The sequence below is a fragment of the Xyrauchen texanus genome, chromosome 30 (genome assembly GCF_025860055.1).
Source record: "Xyrauchen texanus isolate HMW12.3.18 chromosome 30, RBS_HiC_50CHRs, whole genome shotgun sequence".
Taxonomy (NCBI): Eukaryota; Metazoa; Chordata; class Actinopteri; order Cypriniformes; family Catostomidae; genus Xyrauchen; species Xyrauchen texanus.
In genome coordinates, this window is record NC_068305.1 from 35,160,752 (window position 1) to 35,182,097 (window position 21,346).

Here is a 21,346-nt window from a genome sequence, read left to right on the forward strand (position 1 = left end):
AGGTAACAGTTCGAGATTTAACGGTGAGAAATTCTGTCCTATTTTATATATATATATATATATATGTATGTGTGTGTGCTGGTTGCATGCAGTTATTGCAAATTATTTTATAGAATATACTTCAAATCTCATATTTGAATAATATATTGTTGTAAAGTAGCCAATAATATATTGATTTTAAGGTATAGGGCCTAATATTTGAATCTCAAAAATGACAGGCTATTGTTGCAAATCATTCTTTAATTTTATCTTCAAATCTTCATTTCATGTAGATATACACTCACCTAAAGGATTATTAGGAACACCATACTAATACTGTGTTTGACCCCCTTTCGCCTTCAGAACTGCCTTAATTCTACGTGGCATTGATTCAACAAGGTGCTGAAAGCATTCTTTAGAAATGTTGGCCCATATTGATAGGATAGCATCTTGCAGTTGATGGAGATTTGTGGGATGCACATCCAGGGCACGAAGCTCCCGTTCCACCACATCCCAAAGATGCTCTATTGGGTTGAGCTCTGGTGACTGTGGGGGCCATTTTAGTTCAGTGAACTCATTGTCATGTTCAAGAAACCAATTTGAAATGATTCGAGCTTTGTGACATGGTGCATTATCCTGCTGGAAGTAGCCATCAGAGGATGGGTACATGGTGGCCATAAAGGGATGGACATGGTCAGAAACAATGCTCAGGTAGGCCGTAGCATTTAAACGATGCCCAATAGGCACTAAGGGGCCTAAAGTGTGCCAAGAAAACATCCCCCACACCATTACACCACCACCACCAGCCTGCACAGTGGTAACAAGGCATGATGGATCCATGTTCTCATTCTGTTTACACCAAATTCTGACTCTACCATCTGAATGTCTCAACAGAAATTGAGACTCATCAGACCAGGCAACATTTTTCCAGTCATCAACTGTCCAATTTTGGTGAGCTCTTGCAAATTGTATCCTCTTTTTCCTATTTGTAGTGGAGACGAGTGGTACCCGGTGGGGTCTTCTGCTGTTGTAGCCCATCCGCCTCAAGGTTGTGCGTGTTGTGGCTTCACAAATGCTTTGCTGCATACCTCGGTTGTAACGAGTGGTTATTTCAGGCAAAGTTGCTCTTCTATCAGCTTGAATCAGTCGGCCCATTCTCCTCTGACCTCTAGCATCAACAAGGCATTTTCAGCCCACAGGACTGCCGCATACTGGATGTTTTTCCCTTTTCACACCATTCTTTGTAAACCCTAGAAATGGTTGTGCGTGAAAATCCCAGTAACTGAGCAGATTGTGAAATACTCAGACCGGCCCGTCTGGCACCAACAACCATGCCACGCTCAAAATTGCTTAAATCACCTTTCTTTCCCATTCTGACATTCAGTTTGGAGTTCAGGAGATTGTCTTGACCAGGTCCACACCCCTAAATGCATTGAAGCAACTGCCATGTGATTGGTTGATTAGATAATTGCATTAATGAGAAATTGAACAGGTGTTCCTAATAATCCTTTAGGTGAGTGTATATTTCACATATAAATCTGTATTTTATCAGTTGTAAATGAATCAGTGATGCATATGTTTATTTTAAAGGAATATTCTTGACATCTATATTTCAGATATTCTAATATGCTATTGTTGTGAAGTAGGCCTGATCATAAAAAATATATATAATAACTTTAAGATTTACGCATTTAGGCCTACATTTGTTAACAAATTTCAGAAAACTGAATTGGGTAATTTTTAACAAAATAATAGTTGAAAAATCCTAAATATTGTAATTTGTATCAATTTAGTCAAAAATTGCACGATTGAAATTTTGAAATGCGTAAATCTTAAAAAAGCTTAAATATTTTTTGAGTGAAACAAATCAAATTATTTATTTTCACGAAAAGTTGTATCTTTATTTCATTTATTTTTGTTGCAAAGTAACCAATATTTAAATTATTTTCAATTAATATGCTTAGATAATTCCCTGTAAATTGTCTTTGCACACTGGAATGTGCAATTTATTAGGCAGGAATGCAGAACCAGCTGCCCAGCTCTGACCTTTACCCTTTGACCTCCAGGTGTTGTGTTTCTATGGTTACTTCCAGCAAGAAGTCTTACACTCCCCAGATGAGCGCTTCAGTATTCGTTCGTTCGGTCAGTCTCGGTATGGACATACATTTGTATGGAACAGTTTACAGGATAACACACTGCGATACCTTTCCACAGGTACAAACACACAATACTTGATTCACAAATATGTGCACTTATCAACTACACAATCACACTAGACAATCACAGACTGAATTTAAAGATTTAATTTAATTATTATTGTGATATACGGTCATCTTATTGAAACAAAACAATCTATGGTTGGTCTCTTTATACAGTATGTCTATCGGGTCTCTGGCTTTCTAAGTGGGTGTTTTTACCCCCTGAATAAGCAGCGATGTGGTCTGGCTATTTTTGAGCATATCTGTATGTGTGTGTAGGACTTCATGGAGAGTCAAGGGATAGTCCTGAACGAGCCAGAGTACATCCCTAGTGACCCGTACACCACCCACTGACACAACAAACCCATTGCACACTCTGACCATAATGACCGTGCTGGGAATTTTCACAACTTTCAGAAAAAATAACATAAATCCCTTGTGATGCATGTACATGCACTTTTTGACATTGCTGTTATAATATATATATATATATATATATATATATATATATATATATATATATATATATATATAGTTAGACATTTTTTATAATGAGACTGCCAAAAGCAGGTATAATCCAGAGTGCTAAAAGTGCCCGAATTTGGATTTAAACACCAATATTTTACATTATATTCACATCACATTTGTATCATTTGTATTTTTGAAGAAATCTAAGCCTATATGTATGACTGTGAGGTTTATTTTTCTTTTCTTTGCATTAAGAAATGAATACCCCCCTAAATTATTATTATTGTGATGATGCAAACATATTTATACATACATTTACATGTAAATTAACATGGAATTTAGTACAATGATTATTAATGAGGATGTATAAATGTTCTATTTAAATGCTTTTTTGATTTCTGTAAAGCACATACAATTTTTTTCTCATTACAGTAATGGGGGAAATTAGGGGACAATAGTATTGCAATGGTCCTAAAAACATTCTTCATCGCCTTTATGCAAAATATATACTTATATATATATATATATACTTTATTTTTTTTATTATTTGATTTTGGGATGAAATAGAACTCTGATTTGTTTTTAAAACAGCCACACATTTATAATAATAATCATATTATTTAATATAAGTAAATTATTTACAAAATATGTTCAATTCAGTGAACATTTATTATACACAATGTTTAAAATTCACGTAATAAAATGCACAAAAAACATGTTGTATCCAAGGCTGTCGGTAGCTGTTGTGTATTGACGCTGACTACCAACCCTGGAGTCGTGAGTTTGAATCCAGGGTGTGCTGAGTGACTCCAGCCAGGTCTCCTAAGCAATTAAATTGGTCTGGTTGCTAGGGAGGGTAGAGTCACCTGGGGTAACCTCATCGTGGTTGTGATTAGTGGTTCTCACTCGCAATGGGGTGCGTGATAAGTTGAGCGTGGATCGTGGAGAGTAGCATGAGTCTCCACATGCTGTGAGTCTCCGCGGTGTCATGCACAACGAGTCACGTAATAAAATGCACGGATTGACTGTTTCAGAAGTGGAGGCAACTGAGACTTGTCCTCCACCACCCGGATTGAGGTGAGTAACTGCAGCACCACGAGGACCTACCAAGTAGTGGGAATTGGGCGAAAATGGAATAAAATAATAATCTAAAAAAATAGCAAAATATCTGCTGATTGAGTTAAATATGTTGGAAAATAATTCTGTATATTATTATATTTCCATGTAATCAATAGATATTTTCTATACTGCTGGTTTTTGATACAAGTAATCTGTTTAATTTCCCTTCCCTCCATCTTTGAATGCACACACAATCTTTATAGCGGTGATGACGTGTCATGAAATTTAAACACGACAAACTTCCACCCGCAGGCTCAGGTCAATACACCATATAATGCTTTGGTTCACTGGAGGACTCGCTAAATGTATCAAATTCATAAACCGCCCAAGAAAAACATGATTAAACTACTGGAGAACGACCACAACGCCCTGCGTTACACCGCAAGCCTGGTGAGATGACACTCTTGAGGTGTACAGGAAAAACAACATACTTTCAAAATCGACTAGTAGATGGATTGTCTAAATAGGAGTCAACTAGTCTCAACATGGCCAAATGATAATCTGAAAATGGTCAAATATCTGCAGATTTATCAGTCGTCAAAATATACACACAATCTATTTAGATGTGAAATGTTATCAAATCTACAACAGGATTCCCAGAATCCTCGAGACGAGAGGTGGCGCTTCAGTATAAACGGTGGAAATGACAACAGAATTATGTAATGCATGAAGACAATAGTAAACATTGAAAAAGGTTGCAAAGTGCTTGCAAGTAATAAACAAGATATCTGTAAAAAAAAAAAAAAATGTATAAAGCACCGTCATATACAATCACATATCAAACTGTATAAACTTACAAAGCATCATGGGAGAAACTCCAACAGTATTTAATAGTTCAATGGAAATAGTGAGTGTTAGTCTCAATCCGATCTCATCCAAGATCATTTCACTAATACAATACTTTTTCCTACCTGAAAATCGGACCAAAACAAGGACTGTCCTCTGCCAGTACTGTTGCACCGTGAAAATCACGTCAATATTTTTTTCATTATAAATCCAGAATATGTTTGGAATCGGTTAAACCCACCTATACGTTTTATAATCTCAATAAGTGTCTTCCTCGGTTGGCACCAGTTTTATACCTCGTGACGTGCAGAAAAAAAAACTAACCTTAAAACAGCGCTTTAATAAAGAAGGACTGAGTGAAGTTTAGAAGCATATGCAAAAGAAATAACATGAATACTGAAACTGATATAGTTGACAAGAGTCTGTTGAGCATGCCGCTGTACTGTGATGTCACTTCCTCTGAGAAACAGCACATTCACTTCTCCTGACATGGAAACAGGAAGCAGCAGGCTGAACTTTTTCCCATTCCTGTGCAGTTGGTTTGGAGAGGCTAAGCGTTGGAATGGGGATGAAGTTTAAGGAGTTTTGATCTTTTTCAGGCGAGGAGATGTCCCGTTCTCTGCTTTAATCAGTCCATTCTCATGGTGACCAACTGCAGAGCACATACAAATGTTTATTCAGCTAATTAAATCAAGACATCCCATAGACATCCCAATTACTATAGAACAAACCAAACCATTATTAGATTTACCAAAAAACATTTGCTTCATGTACAAATTGTTTTACCAATTGAAGACGTCCCTGAATATTAGATATACAGTAGTTCACTTTTGGGGACAATTGTGTTCCCAAATGTACACTCACAGCTTGCTTTATAGGTGAAAGATGCATCACTGAACACTAAATAACTTAACTTGTGTAACCATAAATAAATTAGCATCAGAGTACAATATCAGACCGGTCATTCTTTATTGTCCCGTTTTAGCTTTCACACTCAGTGAAAGAACAAATATTTCCTAGAGGCAAGGATGTTCTCCCAAAAATGAAATGTCATAATTTACATTCTTTCATTTATATATAATATTGTGATGAGGAGGGGGGCGTGGTTGGGCCGTGAGGATGCATGCCCAGCGCAGGGTTGCCCAATCAGCGGGAGAGGGATAAAGGAGGAGCCGGGGATGCCAAAGAGCGAGCGAGAGTGACACACAGAGCTGTGTGTGTGTGTGTGTGTGTGTGTGTGTGTGTGTGTGGCGTGTTATGTTTCAGTGCAGTGTTTTATGTTGCAATTAAAGTCGTGTTAATCAGGTTCCCGCTTCCTCTTTTCCCGATGAATGAGAGGCTTGTCTGCTACAAATATTTATTTCATTCAATATTTATCATTTATAATAAATATAATATTTATTATAATATATTTCTAAATTAAGAATGTGTATATATATATATATATATATATATATATATATATATATATATATATATATATATATATATATATATATTTAAATATGTTTTTTAATAAATATAATATTTACATTTAGTACATTTAATTTTTTTTCCCATTATGAAGTATTTATAATTATGTAAATCACACACACACACACACCACTAAAACTGTCTGGCACCAACAATCATCCATGCGATTATCTAATCAGCCAATGTGGCAGCAGTGCATAAAATCATGCAGATACAGGTCAGGAGCTTCAGTTAAAGTTCACATCAACCATCAGAATGGGGAAAAATATAATCTCCGTGATTTGGACTGTGGCATGATTGTTGGTGCCAGACGGGCTTGTTTGAGTATTTCTGTAACTGCTGATCTTCTGGGATTTTCACGCACAATAGTGTCTAGAATTTAGTCAGAATGGTGCCAAAAACAAAAAACATCCAGTGAGCTGCAGTTCTGTGGACAGAAATGCCTTGTTGGTGAGAGAGGTCAACAGAAAATGTTGAATGACAAAGTCTACGGTAACTCAGATAACCACTCTGGTGGTGAGAAGAATATTATTTCTGAACGCTATGCTGTGCATTATCTTTCAATAATTCAACAGGCCAGTGTCAATTATTCCACATAATCCATGGTTACCACACCTTAATACATCGTTCAGGGTTTTATCTCAAGACAGTTTCTGGTTTTCGTCCCTAAAACGCTCGTGAGTGGAACTACTTTCTTCCGTCATGCATTCAGCATATTGCGCTAGTTCAAAAGCATTGCTAGTTCAAAAACATCACCTTAGAACTAGCAACGAAGGATAAAGAGGCTTGCGCGGCTTTACTGGAGCACTTACTGAAGCACACACTGTGCGTGTGTGTGTGAGAGTTTGTTTTTGAGGGATCGAAAGAGAGAAGCTCAGAAACTGAGAGAGATCGCCTGTAGGATTAACTCTATTTGTTGCAGCTCTCATCAAATGTAACATCGCTTCAAAATTGCCAATATGTAAGTTTAAGCAATTCTCAGCAGCCTTAACAACTGTTTTTAACCCTACTGAGATGCCGGTGACTGACATGACAGCTCTATTTCTCGCTCTCGAGTAAGCTTGTGCATGCATACACTGGTGGCCAAAAGTTTGGAATAATGTACAGATTTTGCGGTTTCGGAAGGAAAATGGTACTTTAATTCACTAAAGTGGAATTCAACTGATCACAGAGTATACTCAGGACATTACTGATGTGAAAAACAGCACCATCGGTATTTGAAAAAATCTTTTTCGATCAAATCTAGACAGGCCCCATTTCCAGCAGCCTTCACTCCAACACCTTATGCTAAATTGGAACTAGAAAATCACTTGCCATTATATCAAAAACAGTTTAAAGCTATTTGGTTCATTAAATGAAGCTTAACATTGTCTGTGTTTTTTATCATTTGAGTTGCCACAGTATGCAATAGACTGGCATGTCTTAAGGTCAATATTAGGTCAAAAATGCCAAAAAAGAAACCGCTTTCTCAAGAAATTCATCAGTCAGTCATTGTTTTGAGGAATGAAGGCTATACAAATGCTTGATAAAGGTGTAACTACAGTCTTCAAAGACAGAGGACAACTGGCTCTAACAAGGACAGAAAGAGATGTGGGAGATCAGATGTGCAACTAAACAAGAGGATAAGTACATCAGAGTCTCTAGTTTGAGAAATAGACACCTCACATGTCCTCAGCTGACAGCTTCATTGAATTCTACCCGCTCAACACCAGTTTCATATACAACAGTAAAGAGAAGACTCAGGGGTGCAGGACTTATGGGAAGAGTGACAAAGAAAAAGCCACTTTTGAAACAGAAAAACAAAAAGAAAAGGTTAAAGTGGGCAAAGAAACAGACATTGGACAACAGATAATTGGAAAAGAGTGTTATGGATCTTAACCCCATTTTTGTGGGATCGGCTAGACTATTGCGTGAGAAGTGCTCGACAAGACATTCACATCTATGGTAAGTGCTACAGGAAGTGTGGGTGAAATGTCACCTGAGTATCTGGACAAACTGACAGCTAGAATGCCAGGGGTCCTGACTATACACTGTGATCAGCTGAATGCCACTTTTATGAATAGAAGTACCAACTTCTTTCCATAAGAGCAAAATCTGTACATTATTCCAAACCTTTGACCAACAGTGTATATGTATGTGCGTCCACGTGTGTGTGAGCTTAAGAGAGAGGTAGGGGAAGCGCTAGGGTTTTTCCCATAGATATTTCAGATAATATAGATACAGATAATATGTTAGGCTGATTAGGGAAAAATACATTGAAACAAAAAAATGTCACATATTAAAAGTTATTTTTGATATTAGAAATTAGATCAAGTCGTGGGGGGTGCGGCTCTATTTGTTGGTCGCGAAATTAGTCTTAATGTGTGTGTGTGCATGCGCGTGCATATGTATGTAAGTGAAATAAATGTAGGATTTTATATACATTGTTGGATGTTCTTGACCAGTTTACTTTAACCAATGTCTTTGTTTATATGGTTATTTTGCTGCGGTAGCATGTATGTGTGTGTGTGTGTGTGTGTGTGTGTGTGTGTGTGAGACGAGAGCGAAAAAGAGGGAGCCCAAGGATGCTTTCCAATCGAAACTGAAATAAATGTAGGATATTATTAGACATTGTTTGTCATTATTATCTGATGTACTTAAACAATGTCTTTGTTTTCATTGGTTGTTTTGTTGTGGTATTCTATACGGCTCTTTGAAATAACTGAAATAATTTGACAAAGTGATGCGGTCAAGACCTGGAATTACTTCATAGCCGTACATCTACTTGAAAAATAATTGCACACCTTAGAAGGTTTTTCATTTTCAACAATTTTATGAACAACAACATTTTTTATTTCTAATCTGATTTTTCTCTCTCTCTTCATATAACACAATGAAAGTGGATGGAGACTAGTGGCCATCAAGCTCCAAAAATGAGACCGAGACACAAAAAACACTTAAGTACTTCATATGACTTGTGACTCAGAGTCTTTGAAGTAATATGATAGATGTGTGAACGGACATTTAAGCCAATATTACAAAATATTGTACGTGGCCACTTACAAAATTGCATTTGGGCTTCTACATATTAAAACTGGCACTCTGGCATCATTAAATGGCAAATGTGGCGCAACGCATCTTAGCTAGCCAAACATGAATATACATGACCACGAATGAGATTTGAGAGCTGCGGTCCTTAAAAATTATAACACAATATATAACATTATAACATCATGTGGTTTCAGAAGACTTGGAATACAGCACACGAGTCTAATTTGTCATTTTTGAAGCCTTACAGCATCTGTCCCCATTCACTTTCATTCTATGGAAAAGAGCAGCGTCAACACTCTGCCAAACATCATCTTTAATGTTTTGAACAAACTAATGCTTTAAACTCATCAATACAGCTAGCGAGTGTTAAAGTGTGTACCTGTATCACGTTTGAGCGTGCGCTGCATGTATTGTTTAGCAGCTGCTCTCTTGCGGGCCGCCTGCTCCAGTCGAAGCTCGCGTGTTCGGCTCAGCTGGAAACGGAAGAACTTCCAGAGCAGCCACGACTGAGTGAAACACACCACAAACAACACCAGCAGCCTGCATGAAAACAGAAACACAGTATTATGAGAGAATTACATGTTTAGAATAAAACATGGATGTCCGGCTGGTTGATTTCCAGTCTCACCTGACAGAAAGGGTGTTAAAGTTTCCCGTCTCCAAGTCAAGCGTCTGCTTTTCAGAACGAGCCAAACCGAAGCCAACAGCCAAGAACATCAGAGTTAGAGTGATCATGCGGGTCAGAACAAACCCAATGGACCACATCTCAAACCTACACACACACACACACACCTCAGATATATAACGCATGTAGCCAAACATGAATAACAAACCTCAAAGTTATAAACCATCCAGAAATAATAGCAATGAAAACAGCTGTAGGAAGTGACTCTTACTCACATTTTATGGTGGTTTTCATCAATAAAGTAAAAGAGTCGGGACAGATGGAATCCCATTTGAGAGAGATACTGAAGAAACAACAAAACCAGCCCGACTCGAGTCAAACTAAAGACAGAAACAAACAAATGTTCTCAAACATAAACATTCTCACGCTCTCAGAAAACATCTCAATATACAGTAACAGTAGTCCAATGATTTTATAGGTTTATTACAATATGATTATTTCTTGCCTTTTTAGTGTTAAAGGTGCTGTTAGCGTTCTGAATCTTTAACGTGGCCAAGCCATTCAATTAGACACGCCCCCTCATTCCTAAACCTCACCCTCCAAAAATGATTTTGAGACCAAAACTGAGCAAAGGAGCAGCATTGTTTGTTTCTGTGGCTGTCAAATTCAACCGTGGCACAATAGCGTCCTCAACTGGCAAACATTAAGAATCATCGACTCAATGATCCACTTCAAATGAGAACCAGCAGAATGATTGACAGGTGAAAAGCGTCAATGTTTGCCGTTTACAAAGTCTACAGCTGTCACAAGGTGGGTTTCCATCCAACTATTTTCATGTGCATTTTGAAATTGCACGTAAGAAATCCTGAATAAAAACGCTTGATGTGCGAATAAACGTTCTAAATTTGCTTAAAATTTAACGCACTAGGAGGAGGTTCGCATTTGTTAAAATGCGGAAATGTTCTATTCGTAAAACGATGCAGTGTTTTGAGCATTCATGCATGTGCATGAGTGTGCGATAGCTTGACGTGACTAGCCCACAGAAAGGTGCGACCTTGGCACACAATTCTTTGAACACCGCCATTGTCATTTGGAAGTGTTTAACCCACAGCTGCTTGATAAAGTGGGCCCTTACAATCCACCAGAACAGTTTTGAGAGCGGGCGCTCCCATGTATGCGGAGACTGACGGCGTGTGGGCGTCGCAGCTAGTTCAGCCCCATTATATCAAATATTAGGCTTATTCTGCAGTGTCTCGTGGACACATTTAAGAAAATTAGATACTTGCTCCAATCTTGCAAATAAAACTCTCCCCAAAGCAAGGAGGGGTCATTCAGCTGCTCCATCATGACAAGCGGCTCCCTCATGATAATGTGCATTTATGTAGTGGATGAAAACCCAGCAACAGAGACCAGTGAGATATCTCAGGACACTTATTTCATTAATATCTTTTAAGGGAGTAGGAACATTTTTTGCATACTTTTCCATAAAAAACAAAACTCTTACAACACCTTTAAGCAAACACTATATGTCAACAAATACAATAGCAAAATAATATATAACAAGCATTTAAAGGTGAATATAAAAGGCGCCTTCACACATCTAACCATTCTGTTTTTCCATTTCGAGGTTGTGCAAACAGGACCTGTTGTCGAAATATTGGCAATTCAGCTCCAGCAAATTCCCAGTTGAAACATTGCTGGAAAAGTTCTGTTTGATGCTATGTGTGAACAAAGCTGTAACATTAAAGGAATAGTTCACCCAAAAATGAAAGTTTAAGTAATTTTGTATATTTATATGAGATTTTTGCTATCATAGTTTTCAGTCATTTCATTTCAATGTTCAATAAAACACCTGAATACTTGCTTGGAGAGGTTTTTGGACACTTGGAGTAAAGAAGGGACACTTGCGTTCCAAAGCTGTAACTTTCGCTTGCTTTGTAATAACAACACAAAAGTTTTTGCCGAACCTCTTTTATTTCTATCCAAAGATATGTCAAAACAACAACAACAAAAATCCACTTTGGACAAGTACTATTTGGAGAGTTTTCGCAGCAGTGTCTAAAATGGAAAATCTCAAGATTTATTCCAAATCAATTGTTTTCATGTTTTACCAAATGAATCCATGCAATTAACTCAACTTAATTTTTTCTTAATGTTACGAGGATTTATTTTCTGTTTGCCTTTTCATAAATGCCTTCAGGGTTTAAGGGGTTACTATACATGGTGTCTACCGGTAAATAAAATGTGGCGCTCGAGAGAAAGCAAGCAATGGCGTAAGAAGTCTGTCTAGCACACTTACAAAGAAAAACATTTGAAACAGATCAGAGAGAGATGGATGCAAACACGCGTTCAGTGTGAATTGCGCATAATGGTTCCCACATGTGCAGGTAAGACAATGATGTAATAAGTAAAAAAAAATTTAAAAAATGAAAGTAGTCCACGCAGTTCAGTTTTGGTCTATGCGAAAAAAACGTTCTTAAAAAAAAAAATCGATTAAAAAGCTATTTTGGGGAAAGAAATTCAATTAAATGGTTTAAAAGGTAATCTGGAACCCCTATGCTTCATGTGTAGACTTACTTTAACAGATACGCAGCCAGAATGTGTAACAGATAGAGACTGATGTACTGCAGCTGCCGAGGGATCTCCTCCTGCAAACAAACAAGGGGACAAATCTCTTCAGTCTTCCATTCTCTTTATTTCTCTGCTCTCTTTACTGCAGTGTTTTAAACTCTTGTCTCATACCTTTCTCACTTTCTGGAAGTAAAGTTCTGGCAGCGCGTGAAACCAGTATGCCAGCTGAGTGAGATAGAAAAACTTCACCTGAAACCTGACAGCCAAACAGAACATTACAATCACATACAGTACGTCTCATTCACACAGAACCAACCGTTACTCCATCTTCACCCGAAACCCCGCATTTGTTTTCCACATAGAGAAAAAGCCGTACAAATAGACAACAAGTGTGCACAAAGAATGCTTTATTTTTTCTGTTAATCCTATTTTCAGATGGCGTGTGAAATCATGCCAGAGGTTGGTTTCTTAACACTTAAACTGACCATTTCCAGTCCAAGTTTCACATCCTTTAATGACAGTGTCCACGCTTTGATGCACATGCTATATGCAATTTTTTTTTGTCATATTTTTGCATTTATTAATCAAATAAAAAGATATCCACATCAGAATTCTCAAGCTATCCCTGACCGTCTGTTCCAATCCACATCTCACGGAAGTACTGTCCGCTCCTCCCTTCAATTTAGAAATGTAATCCCATGCCACAAGAGTTCTGTGGAAATGCAAACCTCTATTCTGAACGCTTTAGATGATTTGATGTTAGGTTTGTGTTTGGCGACATTTCAGGTTTCATTCTGTTTAATGCTGTCATCTTATGGTGTTCATGTCAAGTACATTTTTATTTGCATAGTGTTTTTCACATTACACATACGTGCAATATGGTCCTAATAAAGTGCCGGACGAGGTCTTCTGCTGTTGTAACACATCAACCTCAAGGTTCGATGTGTTGTACATTTTGAGATGATATTCTTCTCACAACAATTGTACAGAGAGGTTAGCGGAGTTGCCGTAGACTTTCTGTCAGCTCAAACCAGTCTGGCCATTCTCTGTTGACCTCTCTCATCAACAAGGCATTTTCAACTGCAGTGCTCACTGTATGTTTTTTGTTTTTGGCACCATTTGGAGTAAATAATAGAGACCGTTGTGTGTGAAAATTCCAGAGGATCAGCAGTTACAGAAATACTCAAAGCAGCCCATCTGACACCAACAATATTTATGGAGTGGTGGTGGCATAGTGGGCTAAAGCACAAAAAGCCCACAGGCACCACCATTGTGTCCTTGAGCAAGGCACTTAACTCCAGGTTGCTCCGGGGGGATTGTCCCTGTAATAAGTGCACTGTAAGTCGCTTTGGATAAAAGCATCTGCCAAATGCATAAATGTAAATGCAAACAATTATGCCACGGTCCAAATCACGGAGATCACATATTTCCCCATTCTGATGGTTGATGTGAACATTAACTAAAGCTCCTGACCTGTACCTGCATGATTTTATACATTGCACTGCTGCAACATGATTGGCTGATTCGATAATCTCATGAAAAGGATGATGTACAGGTTTCAAAGCAGCTATACAGAAAATCCTACTGTAATGTCTTGAATGTCTTAAAAGTTGTTCGAGTCGGAAATATAAATGATTGATTCTCACGAAAACTGTACAGGTCTTTTTCACTTCAAAATCAATATAAATTACATTTTGCATATCAAAAATAAACGCTAGATTGTTTTTTTTTATGCATGACAAAATTATTTTAGGACAACTAAGCACATTACCTCCCAAATTTTCATTAACATTACTACCCCCTAAAAAAAATCTCATTTAAAATCATCCTGTCCAAAAGAAAAAATGCATTAATTAAATTCACCAAAACAAATACTAATTTGACTTAATACAATTTTTGTTTGCACTGCAGTGAAAGTATTGTTTTTAACGTAAAACATAAAAAATAAATGACAAATGATGGTCTGAAAATAGGCCTCGATATCTTTATTCAAAACATCATTTGTAAATTTATTTATTTTTTCCTTTTGATTTTGGGGTGAAATATGATCTGGACATTTCTTGACAGTTTTCATCAGATTTACTCTAACAAAAGCACATGTATGTTTACCTCAGATGTACATGAGGGTAATTCTCCCAAAGGCTGCTGGGATGCAGAAGATATCCCTCCTGTCAAGCGCAAAAACATTTATGGGACATTAACAGAAAGTGTGAGGTTTTACGTGTGTGTGTCTTTCTATGGACTCTTACTGTGGCGATGACGTAGAGACTCCATAAACTGGACACCAGGTAAAACACACATAGCTGCCCAGATTCATTAAACTTTGTGTTTTTACTCTTCGACAGGTGGAGACGACGGTTTACTTTCTACAACAAAAACACAAATAAAATTCAGCTAGAATAAAACTAAAACTAGATTGGCATTTCCTGAATTAAATAGTGTACCAGCGCTTAGAAGGCAGCCAATCTAGTGCCAAAGTTTTCATTTTAGGTTTTAAGCTAAGTGCTACATCAGAACTATTTTGCCATGACACTTCAAGTGCACATCTTGTTTTCTGTCAGCTGACCTGTAATACTTCGGGGTTTAAAACAAACCCTAACCAGAATGTTTAAGGAATATTAATATGGCGTTGCCCTTGCAAGTACTATAATAAACTAATAACAAGCCACAGAATCTTACATCTAGAACATACTCCTGCACCACAGCGTGAAGAATTATGGTGATGAAGAGATAGAAAAGAACAGTAGCACAATCCTTCCATCCATAATGATATAGAGATACTTCTCCATCTGAAACACACACAAAAATGTTTACTTGAACATTCGTTACCTGTATCTTATGCTAGTAGGGCTGGACCATACATATTGAATATTGACGAAATTGTTGAGATGTTTTTTCTGGCGATACAAAATACAGCAATATCATTAACACTGCGACCATTTTACCACTTTATCTGAGAGAGCTTTTATTTTTGGCAGGAAGTAAATATGACAGTTTGTTCCTCATTACAAAATCTGGTATGGAAATAAATGAAGAGAAAAAAAAGCACACAGAATTGCATTTATTGTGAAATAAACGCATTGCATTTTCAGTGCTTGAAATTTTTTGCGATGCAGTTTCATTTAGTTGCATATAAGCTGTGAAAATTTAAACTGAAAACATTTCGCACAAAATCATAAATTCAATAATACACCCCTGGAGTCTCGAGTTCGAATCCAGGGCTTGCTGATTGCCTCCTGCCGGGTCTCCTAAGCAACCAAATTGGTCCGGTTGCTAGGGAAGGTAGAGTCACTTGGGGTAACAACCTCATGGTTTCTATAATGTGGTTCTCACTCTCGGTGGGGCACGTGGCGAGTTGTGTGTGGATGCCGCTACATCTCCGCGGTAACGCGCTCAAGCCAGGTGATAAGATGCGCGTGTTGACGGTCTCAGATGCGGAGGCAACTGAGATCCGTTGAGGCAAGTCACTACGCCACCACAAGGACCTACATCGAATTGGGCATTCCAAATTGGGGAGAAAAATTTTTACAAATAATTGATATATATATATGATGGGACCCCAAGAACACGACGGGTTTCCGGCCGGATTCAGGTCAGTTTTTCAAGTAGAACTATGGGTTCGTGTCAGATTTGTAATTAATGAAAAATAAATAAATAACAGGCTTATAGAACTTGTTTCGTGCACGTGCTCTTACTCACAGACACGCGCAAACTTACGAGTTAGGGGCCGTTCACACAGAATGTGTTTTTGCGCACGTCTGTTCGGTTTTCCCATTGTTTAAACGCATGATGGATGAATGTCTTAGACATTTGCACCGCGTATCGCTTTTTCTTCAGTGTCTTGCGCAGGACTGGCATATTTTAAAGACCATGTCAAGTTAAAAAAAAATTAAAATTGTCAAAAACAAATAATTTCTTTCTTTGCACTGCGTCTAGATTGTTTTTAGCGCAGTTGTCACAAAGATTCAACAATCTGAACAAGTTCAGGCTGCAAAGAGGGGACTGTTCCAGTATTTCATATTATTCCAGATTGTTCTGCACCAAGTGAAGCTTCAGCGCATAAACGCTAAGGCAATCCCCCTTCCCCTTCAGCTCTAGTGTACTGAGGTGCTGCTATTCCTTGTTAAAACGGTGTGTGTTTACTGTTTCAGTACTGTTACGATGTAACCTATATGCTGCCTTTATGCTTATATAAAATACAGCCTATTGCAACAGTACATGCTAGGAGAAAGAATTAGATAGCAAGCAATTTTGGGCTTGGTTCGGGTTTCATTTCAAGGCCGGTGCTTACCTCGAGTTGGAAGATGGTTGGATTTGGTAGAGTGCCGATGAACAATCTTGACTTGTTGCTACTAGGCTTCACCTCTAGATGGTGCAATCGTGTCTTGATCAAGACCAAGATCACCAGTTTTGATAAAGTAAACTAACTTTACAATAATCAAAAGTAATTTTAAACATACTTTACTGTGTGTGTAATTTTCTGTTTTAATGTACAAACTGTATCTGAGTGAGGCAACTGTCAGGGCAAAGTGTTCTGCTGTAAGCTATTCATGCTAATGGTTAATGTACTCTACTCAAGTTTAAAGAGACTGTTTTACATTAACTTTTATTTTAAATGCTATCGTTTTAAAAAAAATGTAGCATGTTGAGCACAATGCATACTTTTTTTCTTGATTTATATTGCATTCAAATCAGACCAACAAAAACTCAGCATACCATTTATCTTGTTATTTACATTTGCTCACTAGTAAATGCTGCGTGTGTGCCAAACATATGTGATGAAAGTATCTTTTTTTTACCAGCCCAGCATAATGCCAGGTGACGTAGTTAAGTGAAACCAAGTAAAACTGTTTTACCAGACTCGCACTTATCAGTTGTCCACGATTTTCGATTTATCTTAGTTTAGAAGCTTGAATTTGTATGAGGTGAAATGCATGAAGGAATAAGTTCAGATGTTTTGATGACAGGTGTCAGATGTAACTTGCAATGGTGCAGCCATATAATTTTCCACATTCAAACGCAATAATTTTGACTTGCATTAGCTCGCACACTAGAGCCCTGTTTTTCATTGCTGGATTTGTTTTTTTTCAGCAAATGAGGTCAACCTTTCTGACAGTAGTGTCAAATGTGATATCAAAAGCAACTTGCAATGTTTGCAATACCAGACTGCACCACCTAGTGGTGAAGCCTAGTATAAGCAGGTGAAGATTGTGCATTGGCATGCTTACTACATTTCCTGCAATGCCAGGATGCACAAGGTTGAATTTCCAACCTAACTTTAACCACTGAAATTTGAGGTGATATGTTTTCAATTGAGATATTCTCAGCTTAAATATGCTACTATATGAAATTGCATTCCCAAAACATTCAAGCACTTAAAATGCAATGTTTGCATTTTACAATTAGTGCAATTCAGAGTGCTTTTTTTGTTTCAAAGACATTTGTCCTTAATATACTTCCATAATCACTTTTCTCCCCAATTTGGAATGCCCAATTCCCAATGCGTCCTTGTGGTGGTGTAGTGACACACCTCAATTCGGGTGGTGGAGGACGAATCTCAGTTGCCTCCACTTCTGAGACAGTCAATACACGCATCTTATCGTGTGGCTTGTTGAGCGCGTTACCTCTGAGATGTAGAGTGTGCAGAGGCTTCACGCTACTGTCCGCGGCATCCACGCACAACTTACCATGCACCCCAACGAAAGCGAGAACCACATTATAGCGACCACGAGGAGGTTACCCCAATGTGACTCTACCCTCCCTAGTAACCGGGCCAATTTGGTTGCTTAGGAGACCTGGCTTGAGTCACTCAGCACTCCCTGGATTGAAACTCGTGGCTCCAGGGGTGGTAGTCAGCGTCTTTACTCACTGAGCTACCCAGTCCCCACCATAACCGATATTCTAATGAGGAACATAAACTTTCAAATTTACTTTCAGCAAAAATAAAACCTCCAGGTAAATGTGAAGTAAATACGACCGATATGTACTATTATCCTACTGTATAGCAGTACTCAAAATACTACCAATCATTTCTCATATTATAGTAGTAAATTTGACCAGACAATAATACAATTTAAATGGGTTCCAAATAATAAGTCAATTAAGTTGTAATTTTTGCATAGGCTGTTCAATCACAAATGTTTTTTTAGTTCAAATTTAGGAAAATATAGCTTTTTTTTATTACTGGTGCCCATAAATTAGATTTTTTACATTATAAATTAAAAAGCATCCATTCTTGTGATTCTTATTTCATTAAACATTTTGAATGTACTTGGCTACAATTGTTGTGTGGATGAAATGACGGTTCCTCTGATTTAAAATCACATGTTATTTAGGAGCAAATACACATTAATGAAAATATATTGAATACAGTCAATAGGCTGAACAATATCAAGAAATAATTTTTGGAGCCATATATGCTGATGATGCTGCAGTGAATCTATGATAACATGTCCTGAGTAAATGATCAATATTCTGTCATTAATTAGGCTCATTTTCTGTGTAACAGTTAAACACACCTGCGGTCATGGTGCTGATGTTATACTGCGGCTGAATGAATAAAATAGCCGTTTTCGCCGTTGTCTGAAAGAGAAGAGAGAAAGAGATTTTGATGTTTACTGATTGAAAATCCTTTCTGCACACAAAGTAAGGAATAATGTCATTGTTACTGTGAAATAAACAACGGAGAGGTCTTGAATCATTCTGAAGGAGTTTTTAGACCACTACATTATCCTGCTTATTACACAGATACTTACAATGCTATAAAACATAGATATGAGAAAATATTTTACTATGACAAGGAAGAGCAAGGAGTGATATGAGAGACTAGCACAGCTATGAAGCAAACTAGTTGCTTGAGACAACAGTCAATTATACAGTTCATTTGTTCTAGTTGTTTTGATCGGTTACTTGCACTCATTTAATCTAATTTACTCTAATGCCAGTACTGACATTTCATATAGTCTCAGTTAAGCAATTTGGTTCATAATAGAATTGATTTGTTTGAAAAAGGCATAGGCACAGATGTGTTTGTGCATGAAAATATGTTTCGAAATATGTTTCAGATCAGCACAGGTGTACGAAACTGTATTAAGTCAGGGGGAAATCCCATCTAAGGGCACAGATATGATGTTTGCATAACAAATAAGATTTGTTAAGATAACCATTAAGAGAGTTTGATTCACTGTTTGTGACCATTTTATTCATGTCCTGTTTAGATTCCTGATTAATGATTGCCAGATCATGATGCACATTATAAAGTGCTTCAGGAATAAATGAAGATGCATTTTCCTGAATGTACATCAAATGAGGGCGCGTGAGAGTTTTGACGTGGCACTTCAAGCAGAAACCTGAACGTCATAAAAAATAAACTCAAATACACAGCACCATAACACACCTGATGCATGCGATAAATGTGTGTGTGTGTGTGTGTGTGTGTGTGTGTGTGTGTGTGTGTGTGTGTGTGTGTGTGTGTACTTTATAGCCAAATATATTCATCACACTCATATAGATAGTCATCTGGGCCCAAGTGATGGAAGACATTTAAAACAACTTTTGAAAAAGTTGTGAGCCATGAAACCCTCTTTAATACATTGCATCATGAACTCAAGGTGTTGTTTAAATGCACACTTTTAATGCTGGTGTAATGCACAAACTGCTAATGTCTTATTTTCTTATATCCAAACAAGTGGATGGTGAATTTGATTGCTTTATGCATTCAAATTCAAATTCTCTCGCATATTTTGGGTCTGTTTTTAAAGCTACTATGCCTAACATTAAGATGCATGTTTAATTTTGATGTAAAAGCCCGAAGAAATAGAGAGATGGGAGAAAAACAGCTGGCAGATAGACGAAAATATGAGGAATCAAAAACTCTCGAACTCACCTCAAACATCAGTCCAATCAAAATTAAGATAACCAGACTAAAAACGATGTCGGCGTGATTCTGAATGAGAAACTCTTGGCTGAAGAAAGGGTAACTCTTATTTCTCCTCCGAAAAGCCATCTTACAATGGCTTGATTTTCCGCTCTTCTTTTCTTCGTCCAGGAAACTTCCACGAATCACTCCAAACTTTAGTCCTAACAATGCGCCTGCGCGGCTGAACCACGACCTAATATTAATGCGCATGCGCGTGTAAAGTTGGAAGTGATTCGTGGACAGACCATTGAGTGTTAAATAAGAGGAAATGATTACTAAATAATGTATTATATTACATTACATTATATCATATTATATTATATTACTCTTTAATGTTTAAAGTGATTTGTGGACTGAAAAATGGGTTATTAAAGTGGGGGAATTGTTACTAAATAAGTAATATTATATTATATTATATTATATTATATTATATTATTATACTATACTGTGTAAAGTGATTTGTGAACTGATCCTTGACTGATCATACTACAGTATGTTATTTTATGTTATATTATATTGTATTACATTACATTACATTACATTATATCAAATCATATCATATTACATTACATTATATTATATTATATAGTGTAAAGTGATTTGTTAGCCTATCATACTACAGTATGTTATTTTTGTTATATTATATTACTTTTTAATGTTTAAAGTGATTTGTGGACTGAACAATGGGTTATAAAAGTGGGGAAATGGTTACTAAATATGTAAAATTATATTATATTCTCTCTCTCTCTCTCTCTCTCTCTCTCTCTCTCTCTCTCTCTCTCTCTCTCTATATATATATATATATATATATATATATTAGATTAGATTAATCTATCAGTTGATTTAAAAAAAATATTATCTAGTGATTAAATATGCTTAATAATTATTAAAAATGTCTATTTTGATCAGTCTATCTGGGACCATGTTTTTCTTTTTCTTTTTTGTATGAGAAAAGAAACGATGTCGTTCGCCACTTTTGACGCCATGGGTGACGTCAGAATTTCCAGAATATAATTAAAGGAATATTCCTAATAATGTATATATATATATATATACACACTCACCTAAAGGATTATTAGGAACACCATACTAATACTGTGTTTGACCCCCTTTCACCTTCAGAACTGCCTTAATTCTACGTGGCATTGATTCAACAAGGTGCTGAAAGCATTCTTTAGA

The 21,346-nt window shown here is 37.1% G+C and overlaps 1 protein-coding gene across 1 annotated transcript; it reads right to left on the reverse strand.

Annotated features, from left to right (window-relative positions):
• Positions 1 to 3,225: 3,225 nt before the first annotated feature.
• LOC127623838 (translocating chain-associated membrane protein 2-like) lies at positions 3,226 to 20,315 on the reverse strand. The gene is made up of 11 exons (XM_052098391.1): positions 20,135 to 20,315; positions 18,768 to 18,831; positions 14,929 to 15,038; positions 14,499 to 14,615; positions 14,359 to 14,417; positions 12,421 to 12,505; positions 12,256 to 12,326; positions 9,954 to 10,058; positions 9,682 to 9,825; positions 9,433 to 9,593; positions 3,226 to 5,202 (listed from the first exon to the last, which is right to left on the reverse strand). The coding sequence occupies exons 1-11, from the start codon at positions 20,252 to 20,254 to the stop codon at positions 5,126 to 5,128; spliced, it is 1,113 nt and encodes a 370-aa protein (XP_051954351.1). The 5' UTR covers positions 20,255 to 20,315; the 3' UTR covers positions 3,226 to 5,125.
• Between the last annotated feature and the right edge of the window lie 1,031 nt (positions 20,316 to 21,346).